The 25,345-nt window shown below is 37.0% G+C and overlaps 1 protein-coding gene across 2 annotated transcripts in view; it reads left to right on the forward strand.

The window, feature by feature from the left end:
• LOC126272744 (3-hydroxy-3-methylglutaryl-coenzyme A reductase) overlaps positions 1 to 25,345 on the forward strand; it is a 442,088-nt gene that overhangs the window by 408,692 nt on the left and 8,051 nt on the right. For both annotated transcript variants that reach the window (XM_049975803.1, XM_049975802.1), the window contains 9 exons: positions 108 to 307; positions 1,049 to 1,317; positions 10,537 to 10,725; positions 14,761 to 15,002; positions 16,886 to 17,063; positions 17,287 to 17,393; positions 17,802 to 18,006; positions 22,372 to 22,546; positions 22,885 to 23,023. In XM_049975803.1, coding sequence (XP_049831760.1) covers positions 108 to 307; positions 1,049 to 1,317; positions 10,537 to 10,725; positions 14,761 to 15,002; positions 16,886 to 17,063; positions 17,287 to 17,393; positions 17,802 to 18,006; positions 22,372 to 22,546; positions 22,885 to 23,023 — 1,704 coding nt within the window. The remainder of the gene's footprint in view (positions 1 to 107; positions 308 to 1,048; positions 1,318 to 10,536; positions 10,726 to 14,760; positions 15,003 to 16,885; positions 17,064 to 17,286; positions 17,394 to 17,801; positions 18,007 to 22,371; positions 22,547 to 22,884; positions 23,024 to 25,345) is intronic.

Here is a 25,345-nt window from a genome sequence, read left to right on the forward strand (position 1 = left end):
ATATTGCTATAACTGTAATCTATAATGACATACTGCTTGCTGACTTGTAATTTATATTGGATAAAGCTAGCTTGAAATTTTTAGGACTGTAATATTGCATGTTCTAGGTGGCTGACTGTGAGTGCTGACCACATTGTCATTCTTATCCTGCTGTTAGCACTTGCTGTAAAGTTCGTTTTCTTTGAGAGTGAGGAGGATATTCGGGAGCAAATGCTGGTATCTGACCGGGCCAGTGACAGGGAACGTAGGCACAGGAGTTACAGTCATGGCCATGCTTTCGATCGTATGCGTCCAATGCTTGAAGCCGGTAAGTTTGTGAGTGTTTTTATAAAACAATGTTCTCCATACTTTTTGACCACATTTGTGCATAAATGTGCTAGTTTTATTCAGTAGAATGAGTGTGTCAGCAGCTTATTTCTCCTACATTCCAATATTATGAATAATTCTGCCTTAGAATTAACTCTCTGTAACTGTAATAGGAAATCTCCATTTTAGAATCATTTCTATATCTAAAGCCTTGTTGGCAGGTATGTAGGTTACCAGATGAAGCACCAACTTCTTCGGCAGTGACATAGAAAGTATAATTGAGTAAGGTATATAACCAGGTACTTACTGTGACTTAGCAAAATTGTGGAAAATCAAGTCTGCAGTGGTCAGGTTGATGTTTTGAACTCAGTTTCCCTCACCTCATATGAAAAAATTATATCCATATTTCAGTTATATTTGCATGTAAAGGGGTTCACTGCCACTTTCTCAGAAAAGGACTTGGGTTTAGACATTTGCAGTTGCACACCACTTACAAGTTAGTGACAATGCATGTATATGTTTAGCATAGTTTTTTCCTGCCTTCATAGTTGTGCTATAATGTTTGGTGTCTGCAGCCATACAGAGTATAATAATATTGTACCCAATTTTTCTCTTAAAATCATATAATATTTAGTTGCACTTTAGCAGGTAATAAATAATTCTACCCACAATCACTATCTGTTACACTTATTGATTATATTGTGTATCTGTAACTGACTTCTTTTTTGTTTATTATTGATAGGTTGGGTGGAGGTCCCATCTCGTGAAGAACTCATTGCAATTAATACTGAGCACAAATCAGTTCAGACAGATCATCAGGAACAGCAGCAGCAGCAACCACCACCACAAGAGCTTAAACCTGTAACTGAAGTATCTCCAACATGTCAACAGGCACAACAAGATATTGCAGTTACAGAAACAACAGTGAATAAGACATCTCTTGATGAAGATAAAGAGGAACCACAAATTTGTCGAAGTTTAGAACAGTGTGTGGATATATATAGGTCCAAGGTAAGTGTGAAATGCTTAGGGACACAAGAGGTAGATTCAGTAAGATATTCTCTGTGCAGCAGCATTCATATTATTAGAAAAAAAAGTTATAGTTGTATACAGGAAATATAAGCCTGAAACAAAAGTCATGAAAAGTGCCAAATCTGTACTGGAAATGCTGTTTCCTTCCATTTATTAAATTAGTTAATTACACATTCTACAGGTAAGTGCCTTACGTATATTGAATTGATGTAACAAGAGTCAGCTTACTAACTATATAGTTATATATTAAAAACAAAGATTCCAAGAGTTACCAAGCGGGAAAGCGCCAGTAGACAGGCACAATAAAATAACACACAAACACACACACAAAATTTCTAGCTTTCGCAACCAACGGTTGCTTCTTCAGGAAAGAGGGAAGGAGAGGGAAAGACGAAAGGATGTGGGTTTTAAGGGAGAGGGTAAGGAGTCTTTCCAATCCCTGGGATCGATATGTGCGTGTGTGTGCGCGAGTGTACACCTGTCCTTTTTTCCCCTTATGGTAAGTCTTTCCACTCCCGGGATTGGAATGACTCCTTACCCTCTCCCTTAAAACTCACATCCTTTCGTCTTTCCCTCTCCTTCCCTCTTTCCTGAAGAAGCAACCGTTGGTTGCGAAAGCTAGAAATTTTGTGTGTGTGTTATTTTATTGTGCCTGTCTACCGGCACTTTCCCGTTTGGTAAGTCTTGGAATCTTTGTTTTTAATATATTTTTCCCATGTGGAAGTTTCTTTCTGTTTTATTTAACTATATAGTTATGAGTATAACTCTATATAGAGTGTTTCAGAACTCAATGGAAAACTTAATGAATGGATTCCTCTTATAACATGAAGACAAAAAAAAATCTTTTTCTGCAAAGCTCTTTACTTTCCATAATTTGAGAGGAACTAGTGTGGAAAAATGTCCAGTAAATATGGGCTCTAAACTGCGTATCTTAAGAGCTGTGCGCACTTGCTGATATTTGTTACTGTGAAAAACATCTCTTCCATTGAACAAGTGCTCACATCTGTATTTTAGAGCCCAAGCTTACTGGACATTTTGGCTTGTTTTGGTCCATACTACCCCATCCCAAAATGTGGAAAGCAAGCAAAGACCTTGCAATAAAAGAGATTTGATTCAAGGTATGAAAGTTGAAGACATGCTCTCTTAAGGTAAGCGTTTAACAAACTTGTTCTCTTCTCGTTATATGAGGAATTGATCCCTGAAGTTTTGCTGTCGAACTCTGATCACCCTGTATAGACATGATTTATTTGTGATGGCTATGTACAGCTTAGTAAGTACACATTCTCTACAGTTTGATAAAAATTCGCGTATAATTCTCTGACCTTATTCATGACAGTAGTAAAATGTAAGATACAACCAAGGTAATTACCTTTGTTTCTGTGTTACCCATGTTACATATTTTGAGTCAAAAAGTCTGGATTGGATGAATTGTTGAAAAGAAATAGTTACATTTAAGGTTTAAAGTGTTCATTGCTACCTGTCAAGATATTTTATGTTTTTTGGCAAGTGAGCAAACATTTTCCGGCTGCTTTGTGTTCTTTCTGGGCCAAAGCTGACTTTAGTGTTGAGTAATGAAAGTAATGTTTCCTTTTAACTGTGTTGGATTATTAATGATACATTTCATAAGAAATGTGAAGGTACATTTAGAATGCTGAACTCTGTGAAAAAGCACATACTACAAGACTTATAACACACATTACTCACTTTAATGTCTGATAATATCTTTTTTTTATCATTTGATGAACAGCTGTGTATTTGCAACAGTTGAAATGACAAAGGTGACACTATGGTGTTCAGATTTCAGTAAATTTACATTTATTTTCACGAAATGCATTCACAATTATCAACTTTGTCTTACTAAGATTTCGTACGTACAGTGACTTCAAGGACTCTAAACTGAATGTTAAAATTGCAAGTTATAATAACTACTGCAGTGATTCGAATAAATTTTTCTTTGTATAACAGTATATGGAAAAGATAGATGGCTACTTACCATAAAGATGGCACATTAAGTTGCAGAGAGGCACAGCTGAAAGACACTTCCCATTAGCTTTCAGTCACAGCCTTTGTTAGAAAAGACTGTGGCCGAAAGCTAATGTGTAAGTGTGTTTTAGTTGTGCCTGTCTGCAACTTAAAATATCATATTCATTACATTGTTGATATGTCAACCGGAAGTTTCCATTGTTTGATCTTATTTTATGTAATTATGTCTCATTGGTGACTGACTACAGGAAATGTTAGTTATCTCTGTTCACCTAAGGCTGAGTATGGTGTTGCCCACTGTGCCTTTGTAAAGACTCCTGCAGTAAAGTCAAAATAAAAAGAAGTCACACATTTAATAATAACATAAAAGATGAGAACAGTAGGCAATAATTATACAAATTTGGTAAAGACCTGTTGTGTTTCTCTATTAGCTGTGTGTTCAATTCCACATACAATTCACATTACATACTTTTGTCTAAAAAAATACTTCTTTCTATATAATAGAGCTACCCTAGAAATTACGCTGTAACTCATGATTTTTAGAATGCAAAGAACAGAGTGTTAGGGGTGTAAGTGCAGATATTTTTTATTGGTGAGGACTCTGTACTGAACAATATTGCATCAGTATTTTCTTTATTTTGCAGACTAATAATGGGAGCCATTAGGAGTAGTATAATTTTAGATTGGTTAGTACCTCCAAATACATGTGGCAAGAGGAAACCATTAATGCTTATTTTCCCTTGGGCAGCAGGTTGGATGTTGAAGTGTGGACGCATGGACACAAAACAGTTAGTTGATACTTAAAGGCATAGTCCATTTTGTGTTGCAGTTATGACCGTGCAGGAAACATCAGATAGTAAATTATTTGGCATGTTTGTAGAAAGGCTGTTAGACACAGAGAAGAACCAGCTAATACACTGAAGTGGGTACATGTTAAAGTACCAACGATCACAATGTTTGCCCTTATACACCTAAGACCCTGTATATTATGCTTTTCATTTCAGAAACTAGCAATCAGGCAAAGAGCAAAAGTTTCTGAACTTAGCTGTTGGAGAAGCTCTCTTAGAGTCTATTTTTATCAGGTCAACCCTGATAATTGAAACATTATACTCTATAAAATTATGGGACAGAATTGCTAGGTAGTATTTACTTTCAGGAAACAAAACATTTAATATCAACAATAGATACTTTAAAAAAGTACATGACAATATCTTATTATTTGGAAGTATCAATTCCTTCCTCGGAGAAGAAAGATGCAGATCATTGCCATGAACTTTCAGGGTGTTTATGGTTCGGGACAATTGGGAACTCTGGAAAAGCCCTGGAAGTTTTTCATCCAGGAGAAAATTGGGAAAAACCCGGGAACTTTTTAGAAGTCCAGAAATTTTTCATTGTTTTAGTCTTCAGTTAAATGTTTGTAATTTTCACTGGTAAGAACTGATAAACAGCAAAATTTGCCAAAGGATTTAGGATGAAGACTATGGAATACTTCATAAAAATAAACTGCTTCCGGAAGGGTGACGTCACAACTGTTTACATTAAGTTTTGAATTATGCCATAATAAAGACCCAAACATGAGATAATACAGTACTGGAGCTCCAAGAACATTTGCATCCCAAAAACAGCAGTGAAAAGCTTAATATCAGATTGGGACCTACTTCATTGCGAATCTGGACATATGAATTTGCACTTCAAGCCAAATTATGCAATTTAGTATGGTTTACAAAATTCCTATGCTGTTAGAGTATCCTATTTCTTTCATGATGTTGTGTAAGATGTCTTAATTTTATGTATGTTTGAGCATATAGGCTTCCTATGTTAACATAGCTGCCCAAGCACAGTAACTTTTGTTTTCTGGCACTCTCTGGTGACTGCTGAAACAAAGCTATTTCTAACAGGTTGCAGGAAAATATTGCGAATGGTGCTTTGAAAAGCATTAGTTTCAAAGTAAAATGTCTTTTACACATGATGAATTATGTTACGTGTGCGAATGTGCAATGAATTTCTTAAATCACAGAGCCTGTGACTCTCATTTAAATTTTAACTCATTAAGGACTAGCCAATTCAAAGAAATTCGAGCCCAGAAGACCAGACATTAATGTCATTATTTTAAATTTTACAGTCACATTTGTGTGATGTATCTTAAAGAGTAACACATTCAAAAAAGACCAATGTTATATGTGAAAGCTTAACTTTTCATGTAGCTACACTATGTACATTAATTTAAACCACTATTTAATAGTGATGTTGCTGTTGGCTGACTATGTCATGTGTGCCATGCTCTGAGTAGCTGCTGTCATTAGCAAGTGAGATCATGTGACATGAGCTGCATTTTAATTTCGATTTGAATGCTTTGGAAACTTAACATGCTGTTTGGAATCTACACTTTCATAATACAAATACAAAAATATGCAAAGTACCACATTATGAAAATCGCAGCGTAAATGTTGCTACACATCGCAGTGCTTTCCAATACGTTGTTTCTATTTCTTATTTTTCTTTTTCCCTGAGTTTTCATTATCTGAAGCTCCATTCTGGTGTATAAAACCTTTATCATTCAAAGACTTAATATTTTATAGCTCTGAGGGAAAGTATACTGTCACTTATCATGGAAAAAGTGTATTTTTCACCTTGGAAGAAGTGTATTTTCACATGGGAAGAAGTGCATTATTAACTGTGAAATCTGGAATTTTTTTTCCTTGTCTGTGTACACATCTTGTCTTTATCTTTGTCACCCATTGTCCTCACAACTTTTGGGTTCCTCACATCCTGGAGTCTAAATGACCTGCCCAGGCTTTTAAACCTTCCGATCCTATTCCTCTCTCTTCTAAAAGGAAGGAACTAATAGCTCTAAAATATAGGATAGTTTCATGTGCTTATATATATGTGTCTGTATTAAAGTATTTTGCCTCCAGAAAGCAGTTCTGCATCACAATTTTATTGTTTTCTTGAGGGAATTTTTCTTTTGAGTATTGTTCTGTGTTTGCTGACTCCTGTTCATGATTGTTGTTATCAACATGCAAAATATGTAGTATCATGCAAATATTTTATTAAATAAACTGCCTGACATAAAAAGTGAAGTACATAGAAGACATGATCAGATGGCAGTGTAACTTCGTACAGTATTTGCTATCGATGGGTGTGTAAATGATTACAGTTGGAGTTCTCTGTAATGGCCACCAGCGTGCATTAGTGTTGTTCATGTTTATTGTTGTTACCGGCTCTGGTAGACTGTGTAAATGATGTGAACAGCATCAGATGTTGAGTGTTGTTCAAAAAGACCTCATTGTGGATCTCCATTTTGCCAGCTGGTTGAATTGCACACCGTCTAGATTTGTTGGGCATTTGGGTGTGTCCCAACGTAGAACTCCACAGGAACTTGAGGGCAGACTTATTCATTGTCATGATTCCAGTTGACGATGTCCAATCACCATAAGGGAGGATAGTTGTATTGTACACAAAGCACATCATAATCCCTTAGCATCTGTGCTTTCCATCTAAGAACAAGTAATGAACTTTTTGCAACATTCTGTGTTATCCTGCACCATAGGCTGGAGGTCAGCATTGACTGCTGATGATAGGGCCATATTCTGTTCAGAGCTGAATCACAGTTCTGAACTGCCCTGCATGACCATTATTGATGAGTATGGCAGCATCTTGTGGAGAGGTCCTGTTCTTCCGATGTTTTGGAGAGGTGCTGCGGTGTTACTCCTGGCATCATGGTCTGGGGAGCCATTGAGCATGACTCCAGGTCGTGGGTGATAGTGATTCAGGAAACTCGGACAGCACAACAGCACATCAAGCATACTGCATCTTCATGTGTCACCTTTTATGTGACATTAGGGTAGTGCCATTTTCAACAGGACAATGCTCATCCACTCATGTCAAGTGTCTCTAAGAACTTTGTGTGTGATGTTGAGGTACTCCAGTGGTTAGCAAGAGCCCCAGATATGTTTCTACTTGAACATGTGTGGAAACAACTCAGATGTCAACTCTGTCCTACTGCCAGTATCCAGGATATCAGAGACCAGTTACAATGGTTGTGAGACATTGGAGAAGATACATGGCTTTGTGGCACTCTTCTCAACTGAATCAGGGCATGCACACAGCCCATGAGGAGGTAGCAACATCAGACTGATAAGTGGGCTCATAAAGCCAAGTTCTTCATAGATTTGGCTCGATATTGTAATTACTGAAATTGCATCATGTACAGTTTTAACCTGTGAAGTGTAATTTCATTTACTCCACCACTTTGGGGTGTTACACTTTTTTGTCAGGCAGTGTATTTAACATAAGCAATAACTTCATCTGAAACCAGCTTTTGGTTTACACCAAAGCCTATTATATTATCTTGACACACATTTAGATGTACCATAAACATGTAAAGTGCATCAAGACAGTTCATTTTACATTACTCATTTTGTTTTGTTTTGAAAGAATATGATGTACCAATTAAAAAATAATTTACAGTCAGATGTGTTTACTAAAATGCCTATTTTTGCTGGTTACCAAAGTATCCTATCTCACCATTCGTTTTGAACCCAATGAACAACTACGTACTTCCTAAATTTTCTGCTGTCATAGGAAGCAGCCGATATTTTGTAGGAGATCAATAATGGCTTTGAGTTCTCCTCCATATAGTTTGTCAACAATAGGATCGCCAATGAAATGTCCACGTACATAAGTTGTTTCATTGACAGCTGCCCGTGTATGGTGATTACTTACATAGCGCCATACATTACTCAGAGCCTCCTGCTAGCAAAAATCTAAACAATTACTCCTTAATCGTGATTCATCAAGAATCTGTTACCCTCTGCACTTTTGCAGAAACAGGGAATATTTAGACACTTGAAGTTTATACTATTGAATGTTTGCAAAAGTCATAGCAGAACACTGTCCTTGGGAAAATTCATTTGTAGAGTGGAAGTCCTGCAGCTACAACAACATCATTTGCTTCGTACATGATGCACTGCTTTGTTCTTTTTGTGCATGTAACCAAGCATATGTTGTTGAAGCTGGGACTTAACACAGTACGTGATCTGCTTGTTGCACATTCAATGTAGAAAAATGCATTTTATCTTAGATGATAATTTTGGAGCATTATGAACACAAACAGTATGTACTGTTAAAAAGTACTACTTGGCAAACTTTTTTTGGCACATGCACTCCATAGTTCTGATTTGGCAAAAATAGCTAGAATTCCAAAAAGTTTAAAAGGGCTCCAAGTCCATTGTTTGCCTCGCTGCCAATCTTGACAGCACATGAAGTCTCACACATATTAGTGGCTATTACAGTGCTACAGATAGTATTGCTATTGTATCTGCTTTGAAAGATGTAGATTTTTTATCAAAACATTTATAAAGTACCAGATGTTCAAAAAAAAAGGCTTCAGTTGTAAATTTCTTTTATTGCCACGATCGATTTCGGGCTCTAATAAGCCCATCCTCAGGTGTTGCAATGGTGCTGCGGCCCCTGAGTGCCGCTCGGGGGCCACGGTAGAGTTGCACTAAAAAGTTATTTTTAGAGATAATTTTTTTTCTATCTTCAGCTTTTACCATGCAGCATGAAGTTAAAATCTGTGAAAACAAGTAATTATAGTGAAATATGTCTCAACTGAATGAAGTATATCAATGCTGGCAGCACAGCTGATGAACATTTTTGCTTTCCACTTTTGTAAGAGCAAAGGAAAAGAACATGCAATTATGTGAAAATCGGACACCTGGTTATAGAACATGCATTATGTACAAGAAGTACCAACTCTTCTTGACACTAGTATGTATAATGAGTAAGAGTTGACTTAAAGTGAGTTGCGTGGTACTCAGTTGATGATTTATTTTCCTCATTGACAATTTTCTGTTAATTCTGTTAAGCAAACCTAATGTAATCCAAACTATAATGTACTAAATAAACTGTTCCTGCTTCAGTATGACATTATTTTTAATATATTACGTTCACAAATATTTTAAAAACAGAAGTGAGGATGTAATTTGGATTACAATCGTTTAAATCTTCCCTGTCACATATCTTACAAAGACATTAGCTTTAGGTAAGATAAGATAAAAATAGCTTCTGGCGCACATTGTTTTCTCCAGCCAAATCCGTCTGATAGTGGTATGTTCTAAAAAGACAAGGTTGTAAATAAATTTGAAGCAATAACAGAACATCAAATGAATTGAGTGATGCTGTTGTACGACCATGCAATTTAGAACTCGCATTTTCATTTTGTGTCAGAATTTTGATACCGTATTAGGTTGATATCATATGACTCTTTGCTATAACTTAAAATTTGTTGGAAAACTTTCAGCTCAGATGCAATAAGCAAAGTGAACTTTCACAACAAATATTTTCTTTAATGAACCATAAAAGATTATGTCACTCAGATAGTTGATCATGATTAAATGCAACAATTTAATAATTTTAGTAATTACGAGGTGTAACCTCTGCATTTACTTGTTTTTTCCACTGTTTTATAGTGTGCAGGCCTTTTCATTTCTGCACGACAACTGCACCCTCCATCTGCTTAAAGCTGCTTACTGTAGTCATGTTTTAGTCTCCCTTTACAGATTTTATTTCCATCTATTCCTCCCGCCCCTCTACTCCCCCCCCCCCCCTCCTTGATTGCCTAATTGCTAATTGTTTGATGCTTCAGAGTAGGTCCTGTCAGGTGATCACTTCTTTTCGTCTAGTTGTGCTATTATGTTCATTTCTCACAATTAAGTTTATTATTTCCTCATTACTTATTTGATTTACCTACCTAATCTTCAGCACATTCCCGTGCATCACCATATGTGAAAAGCATTTGTTCTATCCTTGCCTGTACTGTTTCTCATCTGCATTTCACACTTATGTGCAAGGCTACATTCCAGACTAATACTTTCAGAAAAGACTTACACTCCGTTATATATAACATTATCTCGGTGCCCCCCCCCCCCCTCTCCCGATCTCCCTTCCCCTTAGAAGCGGTTTCCTTGCTATTTCCAGTCACAATACACAGTAGAGAGAACATGGAGAGTGTGATATAAAATAGAAAAAAATGTATAAGGCTAGAGGTGAAAAATTGAGCTAAATTCTGTCAAAGTTGATTCTTCAAGACAGAGCATAAAATTCTAGTTAAATATTGTAGCACAAAATTATTTAGGATTCTTGAGTGATAAAAGTTGAATTACATAAAAAAATGGAGAAGTCATCTGATCGAGCCTACCTTTTATTTATTAGGAAGGAGCAACAGCTTTAACAGATGAAGAAATGCTTCAGCTTGTACGTGCTAGTGTGGTGCCTTCTTACCAACTGGAAGCAGTTGTTAAGGACCCTGAGAGAGGTGTTGGCATTCGGAGGAAACTGTTTGATGCTCACAAACCTGGTGCACTTGCAGATCTACCATATACTGGTTACGATTATTCAAAGGTGAGTATTAATCTATCAGGAAATCACTTCACAGTTCTTCTGTCAGCTCAGAATTAGGGAAAAAATCATTAGGCAGTGGTATGTACAGCAAATTATTGATTGTGTTTGAGTTACTGCAACTAAAATACTGATGAATTTCGAAAATGCAAATGAATATGTGAAAAAACTTCATTTATACCATAGTGAGTTTCATCCACTTTCATTGTCTAATTGTAGGTAATACAGTTATGTCAGCTGCATTTTGAATGCATTTGAACTATTTGTATAGGCAATAAAATGAGACTACAGGAAGCCAGTTGGAGACCAGTGAAAGGCCAAAATGTATCTTGGCAAAAATGAAGCCATACAGATCAACTATTAATACTATAGCAAAATCTGTCTCTATTGTCTTTCCTGTTTTCTGATAAAACTCATTTAGTTTCTGTGCTTTAGTGGACAGTTAATTTCATTTTTCATTTATTTTATTTGTCTTTATGTGGAAATGGAAAATTATATGGATATATTGCTAACTTTTATTTCTTCTGTGGGCTGATATACGTACTTTGATGATCTGCTGTAACACGAAACAGACACACCTATGTATAAACAAACAAAGTTACTCAAATGTAAAGGAGGACAGCTGTCAGTTGCAGAATCCATAATTTATTGCAGATCTAGATTTCGACCATAACATATTCATCATCGATGCATTACCAGAAGACTCATATAGGCATAACCATGTCAGAGCATAAACTTGTCACTATTTGCTATGAAAATGTTGATATGGAATTATTGGCTGAGAGACTGTGTGATTTAGTAAATAATAATTGTGATTTTAACAAAAAATAATCAGTCTAGATTGCGAATGATGCTTATTATTCTGGTGACTGGTTTCAGTCGTAGGCAGACCATCTTCAGACCGGTAGAAACTTCTGAAATTAATAAAGTCGGACAAGAATAATACAGCTACTCATGCCATATAACAATAAATAAGCAACAAGGTTACAAAATAAAAATGTGTGTATATTACCCAGTTTTGACACATAAAGCCAATGAGTGAGGTTGTAGTACTTTGCTAAGAGGCATCTGTTTTCAACTGCTGGCTAGTGTAGGGATGTTACAGGTTATAAAGAGAGAGCTCTATCCATCGATACCTGCATGATGAATTGTGAACAACCAATAACATTAAGACACGCAAAATAGCACATGTATAATTATTAAAACTTCATATAGTGTGTGCATAGGATTGCAACATTAGTTACAATACTCAATAAATTTAGAATATATTTAAAATACTTGAAAGAGAGATTAAATATTAAAGAAGCCATAAGTAAAGGCCAAAACATGATGAAGTGCCCTCTGTGTGCAATAGATGAAATGATTAGGTCATTCATATCTTGCTAAAAATTATGGTGCAGACAATGCTGACATCAATGTAGAGATGTGTAGAGCAGGATGTCATAGGTTACCAAGGGAATGGATGCTTGCTAGGGCTGCTGCTTTAGCAAAATATGCATCAGCTGGCAACCAGTAAATGAAGAGTGTTCAGCTGCATGCCCAGTGTTTCGTTGTAAAACATTTATATGCACACAAGAACATTGAAATATTTACAAATAAAGATTTGTAATTCAATATTATGAGAAGAAAAGTTCCTACTCGTCATATAACGAGATGGTGAGTTGTAAATAGGCACAACAAAAAATTTTCACACTTAAAGCTTTTGACCAATGGCCTTTGTCAACAGCAACAACAACACACACACACGCAAACGTGATCACGACTGCATTCTCAGGCAACTGAAACCACACTGCAAGCAGCAGCGCCAGTGCATGATGGAAGTGGCGACTGAGTGGGGGAAAGGAGGAGGCTGGGACGGGGAGGAGGAGGGATAGTATGGTGGGGATGATGGACAAAGAAGTGCTGCAGGTGGGTGGCGGGCATGGGAGAGGTTAGGAGGGTGGGGGTGGGTGGGGGGGAAGTAGTGAAAAACAGAGACATAGAGAGAAATAAATAAAAAAAAAATAAAAAAGACGGGGTGTGGCGGTGGATTGAAGTCTTTGTAGTGCTGGAATGGGAGTAGGGAAGAGGCTGGGTGGGTGAGGAGAGCAACTAACGAAGGTTGAGGCCAGGAGGGTTACGGGAACATAGGATCTGTTGCAGGTAAAGTTCCCACCTGCACAATTCAGAAAAGCTGGTGTTGGTGGGTGTCTTTTTTAATTTTTTTTATTTATTTATCTCTGTTTCTCTCTATGTCTGTTTTTCCACGGCTCCCCCTCCCCCCCTGTCCCTCTCTCTCCTGTGACCACCGCCCAACGTGCAGCACTTCACTGTCTGCCATCCCTAGCATACTATCCCTTCCCCTCACCACCCCAGCCCTCCTTTCCCCCACACAGTCGTCACTCCCATCATGCACTGGTGCTGCTGCTCCCAATGTGGTTTCAGCTGCCTGAGACTGCAGTCGCGTGTGTGTGTGTGTGTGTGTGTGTGTGTGTGTGTGTGTGTGTGTGTGTGTGTGTTTTGTTGTTGTTGTTGACAAAGACCATTAGCCGAAAGCTTTAAGTGTGAAAATCTTTTTGTCGTGCCTATCTGCGACCCAGCATCTTTTCTTCTAATAATATTGTTATATTCGATCCTGTATTTTCCATTGTTAGATTAGTAACTCAGAAGTTTTTAAAACATAATACTTATAAAATATTGTCAGCAACTAATATACGTAAATTATTATCTATTATCTCAAGGAACTTCTTTCTTGACTGATGTTAATTCTGTTCTTTCCGAAACAAGTTTTTTAAAATTTTTTCACTGTCTTTCAAAAGTTCTCTATTAATAATCTTTGTTTCTAAGTATTTCAGTGTACTTATGCATATACAAATGTTGTACAACAAAACAGGCATACAGCAAAACACAGTTCATTTACCATTGCAGAAGCAGTGACACTAGCAAGCATCCGTTACCTTGATAACTGATGATGTTCTGCTCTTGACACCTTTGTTCCAAGCCGGCCGCGGTGGTCTCGCGGTTCTAGGCGCGCAGTCCGGAACTGCGCGACTGCTACGGTCACAGGTTCGAATCCTGCCTCGGGCATGGATGTGTGTGATGCCCTTAGGTTAGTTAGGTTTAAGTAGTTCTAAGTTCTAGGGGACTGATGACCACAGCTGTTAAGTCCCATAGTGCTCAGAGCCATTTGAACCATTTTTTGAACACCTTTGTTCCAATGTCTGCATTGCCTTTGCCATAATTTTTGGCGAGATATGCATAGTCAAATAGTTTTATCTTTTGTGCACAGAGGGCAGTTCATCATGTTTTAACCTTTTGCTTATGATTTATTTAATATTTAATGTCTTTTTCAAGAGTTTAAAATATATTTTAGATGTTTTGTCTGTCATAACTAATGTTTTAATCTTACGCACAGACTATATGAAGTTTGAATAATTACGCTCACTCTATTTTGTGTGTCTTAATGTTGGTTAACAACTCATCACTTGCAGATTGATGGATGGAGCTCTCCCTTTATAACCCTTAGCATCCATATGTTAGCCAGCAGTTAATTGACAGGTGCCTCTTAGCACGTACAATGGTGTCATGCATTGATTTCATGCATCACCAATGGGTTTATAGATGATGTATTATTATTTTATGATCATAAGGCTTATTTAAATACGTAAGGTGAATAGCTATATTATTCGTGTCCTACTTTATCAGTTTCAGAGATACCTGCTGGTCTGAAGGTGGTCTATTGGTGACTGAAACTAGTTCCCAGGAAAATAGGCACCATTTGCAATCTAGACTGATTGTTTTATGTTAATTTATGATGCAAGATCATTGTTGTTCTAGTTATGATTTCAAAAATTGTTAATCATTGCTACATTCTGGATACAGTCACTGGGTTTGCTCATCACGTAATAATGTATCTATTGTCTAAAATGTGAGTACAGCTGTGTATTTGTCACTGTTCCACATGACTGACAATAACTAGTCAAGGTGCTTGAGTCACACACATTAATACATGAATTAGATTAATGAAGTTGGGGCTTATAAAAGTGCAATTATCTACAGGTGCTTGGTGCATGCTGTGAAAATGTTGTTGGCTATCTGCCAGTACCAGTAGGTATTGCTGGTCCTCTGTTATTGGATGGTCAACAAGTGCATATTCCCATGGCTACAACAGAGGGATGCTTGGTGGCTAGCACTAATCGTGGCTGTCGTGCATTACTTTCATGTGGTGTCACATCCCGTGTTGTTGCTGATGGTATGACACGAGGGCCAGTTGTTCGTTTCCCATCTGCAGCAAGAGCCAGGTAGAGTAAAAGATTTTTTTTTTAATTTGAAGTTAAAACTTTGTGTGATTTTAATTTGTTGGAAATAAGAAAGAGACACATTAAAAGCAAGAGTAACTTGTAGTACTTTTATGTTGTGTGGAAGAAGTGTACATCTGAAATTCCTGTTAACCTCTTTCTTCTAAGTACATTTTTTCTAAATTTCCATTCTAAATATATTTTTACAGTTGATAATAATAGTCTCCTTCCCATCTTACATCAGTGCACACTTTATTTTCTGATTGTGTATGAGATCAGTAAAAGCATGGTCTGCACTTTTGAGCTTCAAAAAGATGAATCATTCAGTGTGCCAGGGAGATAGGAAGAGTGTGCTTCAATCATATATTTTTGTCTGCATCACTAAGAACCAGAGAAATGCTTATAAACAGTGACATGTTTGTATGTTGGAAATGAATGTCTTCAGTCAACCCATTCCTCTAGTTCCTTTGCAGCACTGATTTCCAAAGTTTAAATCCATGTTATCCTTAAATCAATGACTTATTTGGTGAAACTGTACAGGGCACATACATTTAACTACTAATTTTTAACATGCAAAGTCAACCTGAGGGTTTAGTTTTTACTTGTTTTAATTTTTCACACATAGATTATACATCATGAAGACTTCAAATGAAAAGATTGGAGTTTAAATAAAGGAACTACATCCTCTTCCTGAAAACATTATTTTAAAGAGTAGAATGTGCATTAACAAGACTGAATTTGTATCTAAGCTTCCCCAGAGCTAATACACTGTCAAAAACACAGTACTACTGGAAAAAAAATTCTGCAGTCTTCTTTGTTGCACGTTCTTCATGTGTGGACCAACTGTTTGCCACATAAATTGTTTAATTAAAAAATTGTGGTTCACAAGTGACCTTTCCATCTCTTGATTCCCATCTCAGATACCCTCACCAAGAAATTAATTCCATTACTACAATTGTAAGGAGGAAAATATCAATTGCTTGCATGTCTTCTGTTAGGAGGCTTTCTTGGAAAACTTTAAATACATTCAGACCTCCCATGAACACAGTGTTTTTTTACATTTGACAAAATACTACATAAGTTCTGATATGAAATATACATGTACTATACTTGGCATACTCATAAAATTGAAAAATAGTGTATGGAACACGCTAAGTAACAGGGAAAAATTTCCATGGAAAGAAACAGAACATCCCATGTACGTAATCTGAATAATCACGTAGAGGTAGCAGTTATCATATTCGTAAAAGTTGTAATGGAAGTCATCTTTTGAACAGCATAGAAAAATACTTAAAGCTGCTCTGCAAAATTAGTAAAGGCAAAATAAAGGTTTATTGTGAGGAATCAGAATTTTCGTTGATTTTTCTAAAATTACTGAGATGCAGTTTTTCGTTGTAATGACTACTACTTCTGAACAGCTCTGCATAGCATTTTAATTGTGTTTATAGGTCGTAATTTCACTCATTATTTGGATGGGTGTTTTGATGCCTCATGAAAATAAAGTACATGTATTAATAAATTGAAGTTTCTCAAGCAGTGGTAATTACATAAATTTAAAGAAATGCATGTGATTACTTCAGATGAAAAACTTCTGAATCAATAATATGACCAAAATTATAAAAGATAAATTGGTACTGTTATGTGGATGGAAAATATTGAGTAGTTAGAAAGGGGTACCTAATGATGGCAAACTAAAATGCAGTAGACTTGAAATCAGTGTGAATCATCACAGCTTAAAGGAATTTTTCTGCTGTTCACTGTAATTTCATTGATGTTTAACTACAACAATTCTTTAAAAAATTGTCTGATTCAAATGCTTTGTTTCAATTGAGGCTATTTTTATGTCGGAGAGTTTGATAATATTCCTATTATTTCATATTTCACAGTGAGGCTATGGTATGGATGCAAACACCAGAAAACTTTGAGGGCATCAAAGCTAGCTTTGATGGCACCAGTCGATTTGCACGTCTAATTAAGTTGCATGTACGCATTGCTGGCAGGCATTTGTTTGTGAGATTTGTGGCTACCACAGGCGATGCCATGGGCATGAACATGTTGTCTAAGGTGAGAACAAGCTTTTTCATTTCATTGTTGAACTGCTGTATTCACTTCAAATTAAGAACTATTTGTTTGAAAGAAGTGTCATTATGTGATCTTACTTCTCCAGTGATTGACATGGTGAATTAAATAACTATTTTCTCGAAAATTGTTAATATTAATTTTATTGAACACTAAGCTCTAGAGGACAAATTTTGGGAAATTTATAGGACATGATTTACTATTACAGGGCACTGAAGTTGCTTTGGGTTATGTTCAGAAAACATTCCCAGATATGGAACTACTTAGTCTCAGTGGAAATTTCTGTACTGACAAGAAACCGGCAGCTGTCAACTGGTAGGTCAATTTCTTTTCTTTAAAGTTCATGTGTGTGTGTGTGTGTGTGTGTGTGTGTGTGTGTGTGTGTGTGTGTGTGTGTGGATGGATACACATACCTCATCCAAATTAAGTAGCTCCTTAAAGCTTCATGTTGTTCTAAAAATAATACTGGACGATTAATTTAGTTGCAAATAAAGTTTAATTTGTTCATATTTAAATATCTCTCTTGATGAACGTTTGTATTCATACATTGTATTAAAGGGTTTCAGACAGTATATACCAAAATTAGGAAGTGATGTATGACTGTTAAATATTTCTCTGTGCTATCCATCAGTCATTTGTAAATAAATGCTTGCCTATCCTCAGTTTTTTATATTGTTTGTGTCAGTAATCAAAATACGATAGTGCTGAAATAAATTGTTCCAGGATTGAAGGCCGAGGAAAGTCTGTAGTTTGTGAAGCTGTTGTTCCTGGAGAAGTAGTGTCAAAAGTGCTTAAAACAACTGTGCAAGCTCTTGTTGATGTAAATGTTAGTAAGAACATGATTGGCTCTGCTGTGGCTGGAAGTGTGGGTGGATTTAATGCACATGCAGCAAATATAGTAACTGCCATCTTTATAGCAACAGGCCAGGTTAGTACAAGATTTTTGTGTGACCATTGGAGCAGTACAGTGGTGTATGGTTGACTACTGATAGTGTTAGAATTAGAAAGCAAATGAGACTTAAGTCTCTATAGTGTTGGGTAAAAGTGATGTTAACAATGCCCTTGTCACTATATTTCTTTACAGTACTTGGCTTCAGTATTATTTTATTTTATTTATGATTTGGACTAATTATTAAAATATCTTTGTGCTAACACATGGTTTCCTTGCATCACTTCATTATCATTGCTTCTTTTCCTTTTGACATATCCTATTTTTTATTGTAAATATTTTCATTGCTGTTTCACATTTGTATACATTATTTCAGCTTTTCACACTTAGATCCATTATTTCAGCTTTTAGAGAAAATTAAAAAGCTGAGGGAAAAAAATTCCATTTACTTGTATATCTCATTTAATCTTAATGAGAGAGTTAATATTCTTGCTTCCTGAGACTGAAGTTTTAATCTTTTTCAGTCCCCTTACCTTAAAAAGGCATTTCTCGAATCTTACGGCCACTTGAAATAATAAGCCAGTTGCAGAATACTATTTAGACATTGGCCTAATCAGTTTTCCAGTTCAATAGTTTTTCAACAAACAAGAAGTGATATAAACTATTTTTCTCATTGTATAAGGACATAAAGAGGAAAATTCAACACAGGCTTGCTAAATTCAGAAAGAGACAACTGAATCGGCCAATACTTACATTCAAGATGCTCAACTCCATTTGCAGCTGATAAAAACATGAAAATAGAGGAATTGGTTGACAGTCTAGTCAATAAATACTGGTTTTCAAGTTTTCAGATGTTCTTAGTTGTAATTCTCATGTCTACCTTTTACTGAATTTCTATGATGTGACGAGGAGTAAACTGTTGGTCACCACTTAGAGGAGCATTGACTGGCTGACAGGGACACTAATAAACAGGGTGTATATGACCCGGGAGATCCCGGAAAGACCCGGGAATTGTTTAGAATTCCGGGAATTTTTCATTGTTTTAGTTTTCAGTTAAATTTTTGTAATTTTGACTGGTAAGAACCAATACTCTAACAAAGGATATTACTGTATCCCGCTACTGCAGAATAATACTATAGCAACAAAACATAGGGGGGGGAAACGAAAATAAAACTTAAACTGCAAAGGAAATGCGCCATATACAACAACAAAACAGTGCTCATACAAGCGTCTGCAAACAGCAAAGTGTGTCAAAGGGTTTAGGAAGACTATGCAATGCTTTGTAACAACATATTGCCTCCAATGAGCATGACGTGACAACTGTTTAAATTAGATTCGTTTGAGCAGTGCGGGAGAGCTCTTGCGCGTGTGCAGTTAAGTCGCGTATGAGTAGTACCTTCTCCCGCTTCCGGTTACAGAAGTGTGGCTGGGCACCACTACTTAATATTTCCATGGTTCGGAAATAGTAAATCTGGGGCTGATGCTCAGAGCAGTCTGAGTTGTGGTGGGGAGGTGGGTTGTCTCCACGTGACCTGTGTTTACGTTTAGTGGTTTTTGTTGTTTCCTCTTTGTTTATTGCTCTCACGTTAAATGATGACAAAACGGATTTTTGTGGCTGGGAGCTATCAAATGAATTAAATTACGTTCGCGTGATTACGGAAGGCTAAAATATGTTATTAGTTTTAGATTTTATTTCCACCTTTCTGACAGTCAAACACTAATCGCCTTTCAGAACAATGAAGTTATTTTGCCAGTTTGCTTAAGAGATTTGGCTTTTATTAATCTTTTCTGTTGAGGCAGTGAATTTATTTGAAATGAATTGTTTAATTTCACACTATTGGCTAGTTTCAACTATTCGTTGCATTTCAAGTGCACGTATGGAAATATGTCATAATAAAGCACCAAGCATGAGATAATACAGTACTGGTACTCCAAGAAAATTTACATACGAATGTGCATTTTAAGCGGAATTATGCGTTTTAGTATGGTTCACGAAATTCCAACGCTCTTGAAGTATCCTCTGATGTCTTGTTTCTTTTATGACATAATTTAAGATCTTTTAATATCTTACACGTACGAACATATGGGCTTCCTGCGTCATCGTAGCTGCCTAAGCGCGATGATGCTTGTTATCTGGTGCTTTCTTACAACTGCTGAAACGAACGTTTTTCTAACAGGTCATCGGAAAATATTGTGAATGGTGGTTTGAAAACCGTTACATTGAAAACATATTTCCTTTTATGCGCGAGAATGTACAAGGGCTATTCACAAAGTACATTACATTTTGGAATTAAAAATAAATAAAGTATTGGAATTTTTTTTAAATTATATACAGATGAAAGCCACACTTAAATTCCACTTTTCTACATAGTTGCCATTTAAATTAAGGCGATGGACAAGTTTGGAAGTTCCTTTGTTGTAAAATTCGGCCGGCTGTGCCTTCAACCACGTGGTTACCTCTCCTTGAAGCTGTGCGTCGTCATCAAAACGCTGCATAGCCATCCACTTCTTCATTGCTGGGAATAGGTGGAAGTCTCTCGGTGCCAGGTCGGGACTGTAAGGCGGATGAGGAATCAACTCCCACTTAAAAGATTCAAGAACTTCACGAGTGGCATTTGCCGTGTGGGCCTGGGCGTTGTCGTGAATCAGCAAGATCTTTGAGCCCACCTTTCCCTTGCGCTTGTTTTGTATTGCTCTTCTGAGGTTGTGCAGAGTTTGGCAATACCTTTGAGAGTTTATTGTAGTGCCTCTTTCCAGAAAATCCACAAAAATCACACCTTTTCTGTCCCAAAAGACAGTCGCCACGTGGTTGAAGGTGCAGGCTGCCGAATTTTACGACGAAGGAATTTCCAAGCACGTCCATCGCTACTAAAAGTGCCTTAATTTAAAGGGCAACTATGTATAAAAGTAGTATTTAAGTCTGGTTTTCATCTGTAAATAATACAAAAAAATTTCCAATACTTTATTTATTTTTAATTCCAAAACGTAATGTACTTTGTGGATAGCCCTCGTATGATGAATTTCTTAAATCACAAAGCATTTGATTCTCATTTAAAAATCAACTCTTTGAGGATGACCATTTAGAAGATTTTCGATCCCAGAAGGTCAGACATTTACGTTGTTATTAAAAATTTTACTGGCAAATTTGTGTGATGTATTTTAAAGTGTAACAAGCGCACTACGTAACAGTGATCTTGCTATTGGCTGACTACATCACGTGTCCTGTGCTGTCATCAGCTGGCAAGATCACGTGACATGAGCTATGACTGGCTTACAAAAGCGCAACACATCTTGATTTCAATGCTTCGGAAAGTGACATGCAGTGTTTGGTTGAATTCGAATTTATACCTTCGTAATACAAAAATATGTAGCGTACATGTTGCTGCACATCAAAGGTCTTTCAAAATGTGTATTTCCTAATGAGTTTCATTTTCTAAAGTGCCGGGAAATTCTACTCAGGTATATAAAACCATAAACATTCAAAGGATTGATTTACAGTGCCGAATAAGAGTGTATGTCACTTAACAGGAAAAAGTGTATTTTCACCCAGGAGAAAGTATATTTTTTAACCGGGAAATCAGGGATTTTTTTTCCTTGTCAACGTATACACCTTAAATAAAAGACTACTAGATATTATTTACCTCTCCTTCATAAGACATACACAGCATGCCCCCCCCCCCCCCCCCCCACACACACACACAGACACACCCACAGAGAGAGAGAGAGAGAGAGAGAGAGAGAGAGAGAGAGAGAGAGAGAGAGAGAGAGAGAGAGAGAGAGAGAGCCACAGATCTGGATGCTGAGGCTTCACTGCAACTAAGTTTGAGATGAGGAGCTATCTCTGATGGAGTGGGTAGTGGGGGCATAGAAGAGGAAGAGGAAGTGGGGCGGGAAGCAAGAGGGTAGTGGAGTAGGAGTGGAGGAAGGTAATAGTGCTGCTTTTGTGAGTGTGTGGGGACATGGCAGGGTCAGGCTAGTGGGCTGCTAGATGCATTGTGTGTGTGTGTGTGTGTGTGTGTGTGTGTGTGTGTGTGTGTGTGTGTGTGTGTGTGTGTGTGTGTTCTCAATTAGAATTATTCTGATAGCTAAATAATATGTAGTCTTTTTATCAATCTGCTTGTCTGCCACTCAATGTAGCGAGTAGCACTTCACCACTTTCATACTGTTGTTGTTGTTCCATCCCAGATTTTCCATTTTGTGTTACAGAGTTTTATACATTTTAATTGGCAAATATATTTCTGACTTTGAGGTTTTTTTTTTTTTTTTTTTAAAGCTGCGTACACACACACACAATTGAAATCAAGTTTGTAGAGATTTGTTAATATACAACAAAAATTATGTCTTTGCAATGGATTTTTGTTTCCAAATGCAGTTAAAATGTTAACATGTTTTCTCTAAATACAGGACCCTGCACAGAATGTTAGTAGCAGCAACTGCATGACATTAATGGAACCATGGGGAGAGGGAGGCAAGGATCTTCATGTGTCATGTACGATGCCATCCCTTGAAATTGGAACCGTAGGGGGTGGCACAGTTTTGCCTGCACAGGGTGCCTGTCTTTCCATGTTGGGTGTTAAAGGTAAGTTAACATTATTTCCTCTCCTCAGTAACAACTGTAATGGTTTCGAAGTATGATATGTTGTTTAGAAGAGGGATAAAGTGTTATTTAGAGAGAAACAATCAAAATTTGTTAGAAATAAAATTTGGTACATTTTGTGTTGTTCTGACTTCATATAAGTAGTGTCAGATGCCTATTGTTTCATATGTGTAAGAGTATGACTTTGATGCATGCATTCATAGTGAACACTTCAGACATATGTGTATAGTCACAACATATGATCCAGTTTAATTATCAAAATTTTACTTCCACTTCTATTTTATGATTTTTAATGGTGTTTGTATGTTTGTGTTTCACAGGTGCAAATGAGGAGTCTCCAGGAGAAAATGCTAAAATGTTGGCAAGGATAGTGTGTGGCACAGTATTAGCTGGAGAACTCTCTCTCATGTCCGCTCTGGCTGCAGGGCACCTGGTACGGTCCCACCTGAGGCATAACAGGTAACTGAGCTCAAATGGAAGTTTCTGGCTCCTGGACTTCTTAATAATTGTAACAAAAGTTGTAAACAAGTCATTGAAACATTAAATATTCATGATGATACAAATCACGAAGAGATCTCTGTAGGAAGAGATGGAGTTCATTTAAAAATGGAAGAATATGAATCCTGAAGTGATAGTCATATGTATGTAACAAGTTATTTTGTATCTTATATAAAAAGAGAGGTACACAGGATAAAATAACTTTGTACAAAAATAATAAAACATTTAAATTTTTAAATGCTGTTGCTATCAGGCGGACCAGCAATTAATGCTGTGAGGTATGGGTAAAACTGCACGCTGCTTGATATTCAGAAAGAATCAAAATTTTGTCTTCGTGTGGTGAAAGTAAAGTAATTATAAATGTAAGTTACAATTAAGAGATTATATTAAAAGCTATCTTCATTTATCTATATCTACATCTACATGGATACTCAGCAAGTCACACATAAGTGGCTGGCTGAGGGTTCATCGAATCACCTTCACAAAAATTCTTATTATTCCAATCTAGAACAGCACACCGTTAACACAAACACCGAAACCTTTCTGTGCGAACTCTGATTTCCCTTATTTTATTATGATGATCATTTCTTCCTGTGTAGGTTCCTGAGAAAATATTTTCTCTTTTGGAGGAGAAAGTTAGTGATAGCAATTTCATGAGCAGATTCTGCCGCAGTGAAAAACGCCTTTGTTTCAATGATGTCCACTCCAAATCCCAGTCTCTTAAGTAGATTTGTTACATTTACTAAGTGTTCTGTCAGTAAAATGCAGTCTTTTGTTTGCCTTCCCTACAACATTTTCTGTGTGTTCTTTCCAATTTATGTTGTCTGTAATTGTATTTCCTAGGTATTTAGGTATTTAGAGGAAGCCGTCTGGTAGTATTTTGCACAGAGCATAACTTAATCGTATCTAACACTTGGCTCATGAATCATAAAAGAAGGTTGTATACATGGAAGAAGCCTGCATTTCAGATAGATTATATAATGGTAAGACAGAGATTTAGGAATAAGGTATTAAATTGTAGGACATTTCCAGGGGCAGATATGGACTCTGACCACAATCTATTGGTTATGACTTGTAGGTTAAAACTGAAGAAACTGCAAAAAGGTGGGAATTTAAGGACATGGGATCTGGATAAGTTGAAAGAACCAGAGGTTGTACAGAGTTTCAAGGAGAGCATAAAGGAACAATTGACAGGACTGGGGGAAAGAAACACAGTAGTAGAGGAATGGGTAGCTCTGAGGGATGAAGTAGTGAAGGCAGCAGAGGATAAAGTAGGTAAAAAGATGAGGGCTGCTAGAAATCCTAGGGGAACAGAAGAAATATTGAATTTAATTGATGAAAGGAGAAAATATAAAAATGCAGTAAATGAAGCAGGTAAAAAGGAATACAAACGTCTCAAAAATGAGATCGACAGGAAGTGCAAAATGGCTAAGCAGGGATGGCTAGAGGACAAATGTAAGGATGTAGAAGCTTATCTCACTTGGGTAAGGTAGATACTGCCTACAGGAAAATTGAAGAGACCTTTGGAGAGCAGAGAACCACGTGTATGAATATCAAGAGCTCAGATGGCAACACAGTTCCAAGCAGAGAAGGGAAGGCAGAAAGGTGGAAGGAGTATATAGAAGGTTTATACAAGGGCGATGTACTTGAGGACAATATCATGGAAATGGAAGAGGATGTAGATGAAGACGAAATGGGAGATAAGATACTGCGTGAAGAGTCTGACAGAGCACTGAAAGACCTGAGTCGAAACAAGGCCTCAGGAATAGACAACATTCCATCAGAACTACTGACGGCCTTGGGAGAGCCAGTCATGACAAATCTCTACCAGCTGGTGAGCAAGATGTATGAGACAGGCGAAATACCCTCAGACTTCAAGAAGAATATAATAATTTCAATCCCAAAGAAAGCAGGTGTTGACAGATGTGAAAATTACCGAACTATCAGTTTAAGAAGTCACAGCTGCAAAATACTAACGCGAATTCTTTACAGACGAATGGAAAAACTGGTAGAAGTCGACCTCGGGGAAGATCGGTTTTGATTCCATAGAAATATCGGAACACTGACCCTACGACATACCTTAGAAAATAGATTAAGGAAAGGCAAACCCACGTTTCTAGCATTTATAGACTTAGAGAAAGCTTTCGACAATATTGACTGGAATACTCTCTTTCAAATTCTGAAGGTGGCAGGGGTAAAATAAGGGAGCGAAAGGCTATTTACAATTTATACAGAAACCAGATGGCAGTTAAGAGATTCGAGGGACATGAAAGGGAAGGAGTG

This window comes from Schistocerca gregaria, chromosome 5 (assembly GCF_023897955.1).
Source record: "Schistocerca gregaria isolate iqSchGreg1 chromosome 5, iqSchGreg1.2, whole genome shotgun sequence".
Classification (NCBI taxonomy): Eukaryota; Metazoa; Arthropoda; class Insecta; order Orthoptera; family Acrididae; genus Schistocerca; species Schistocerca gregaria.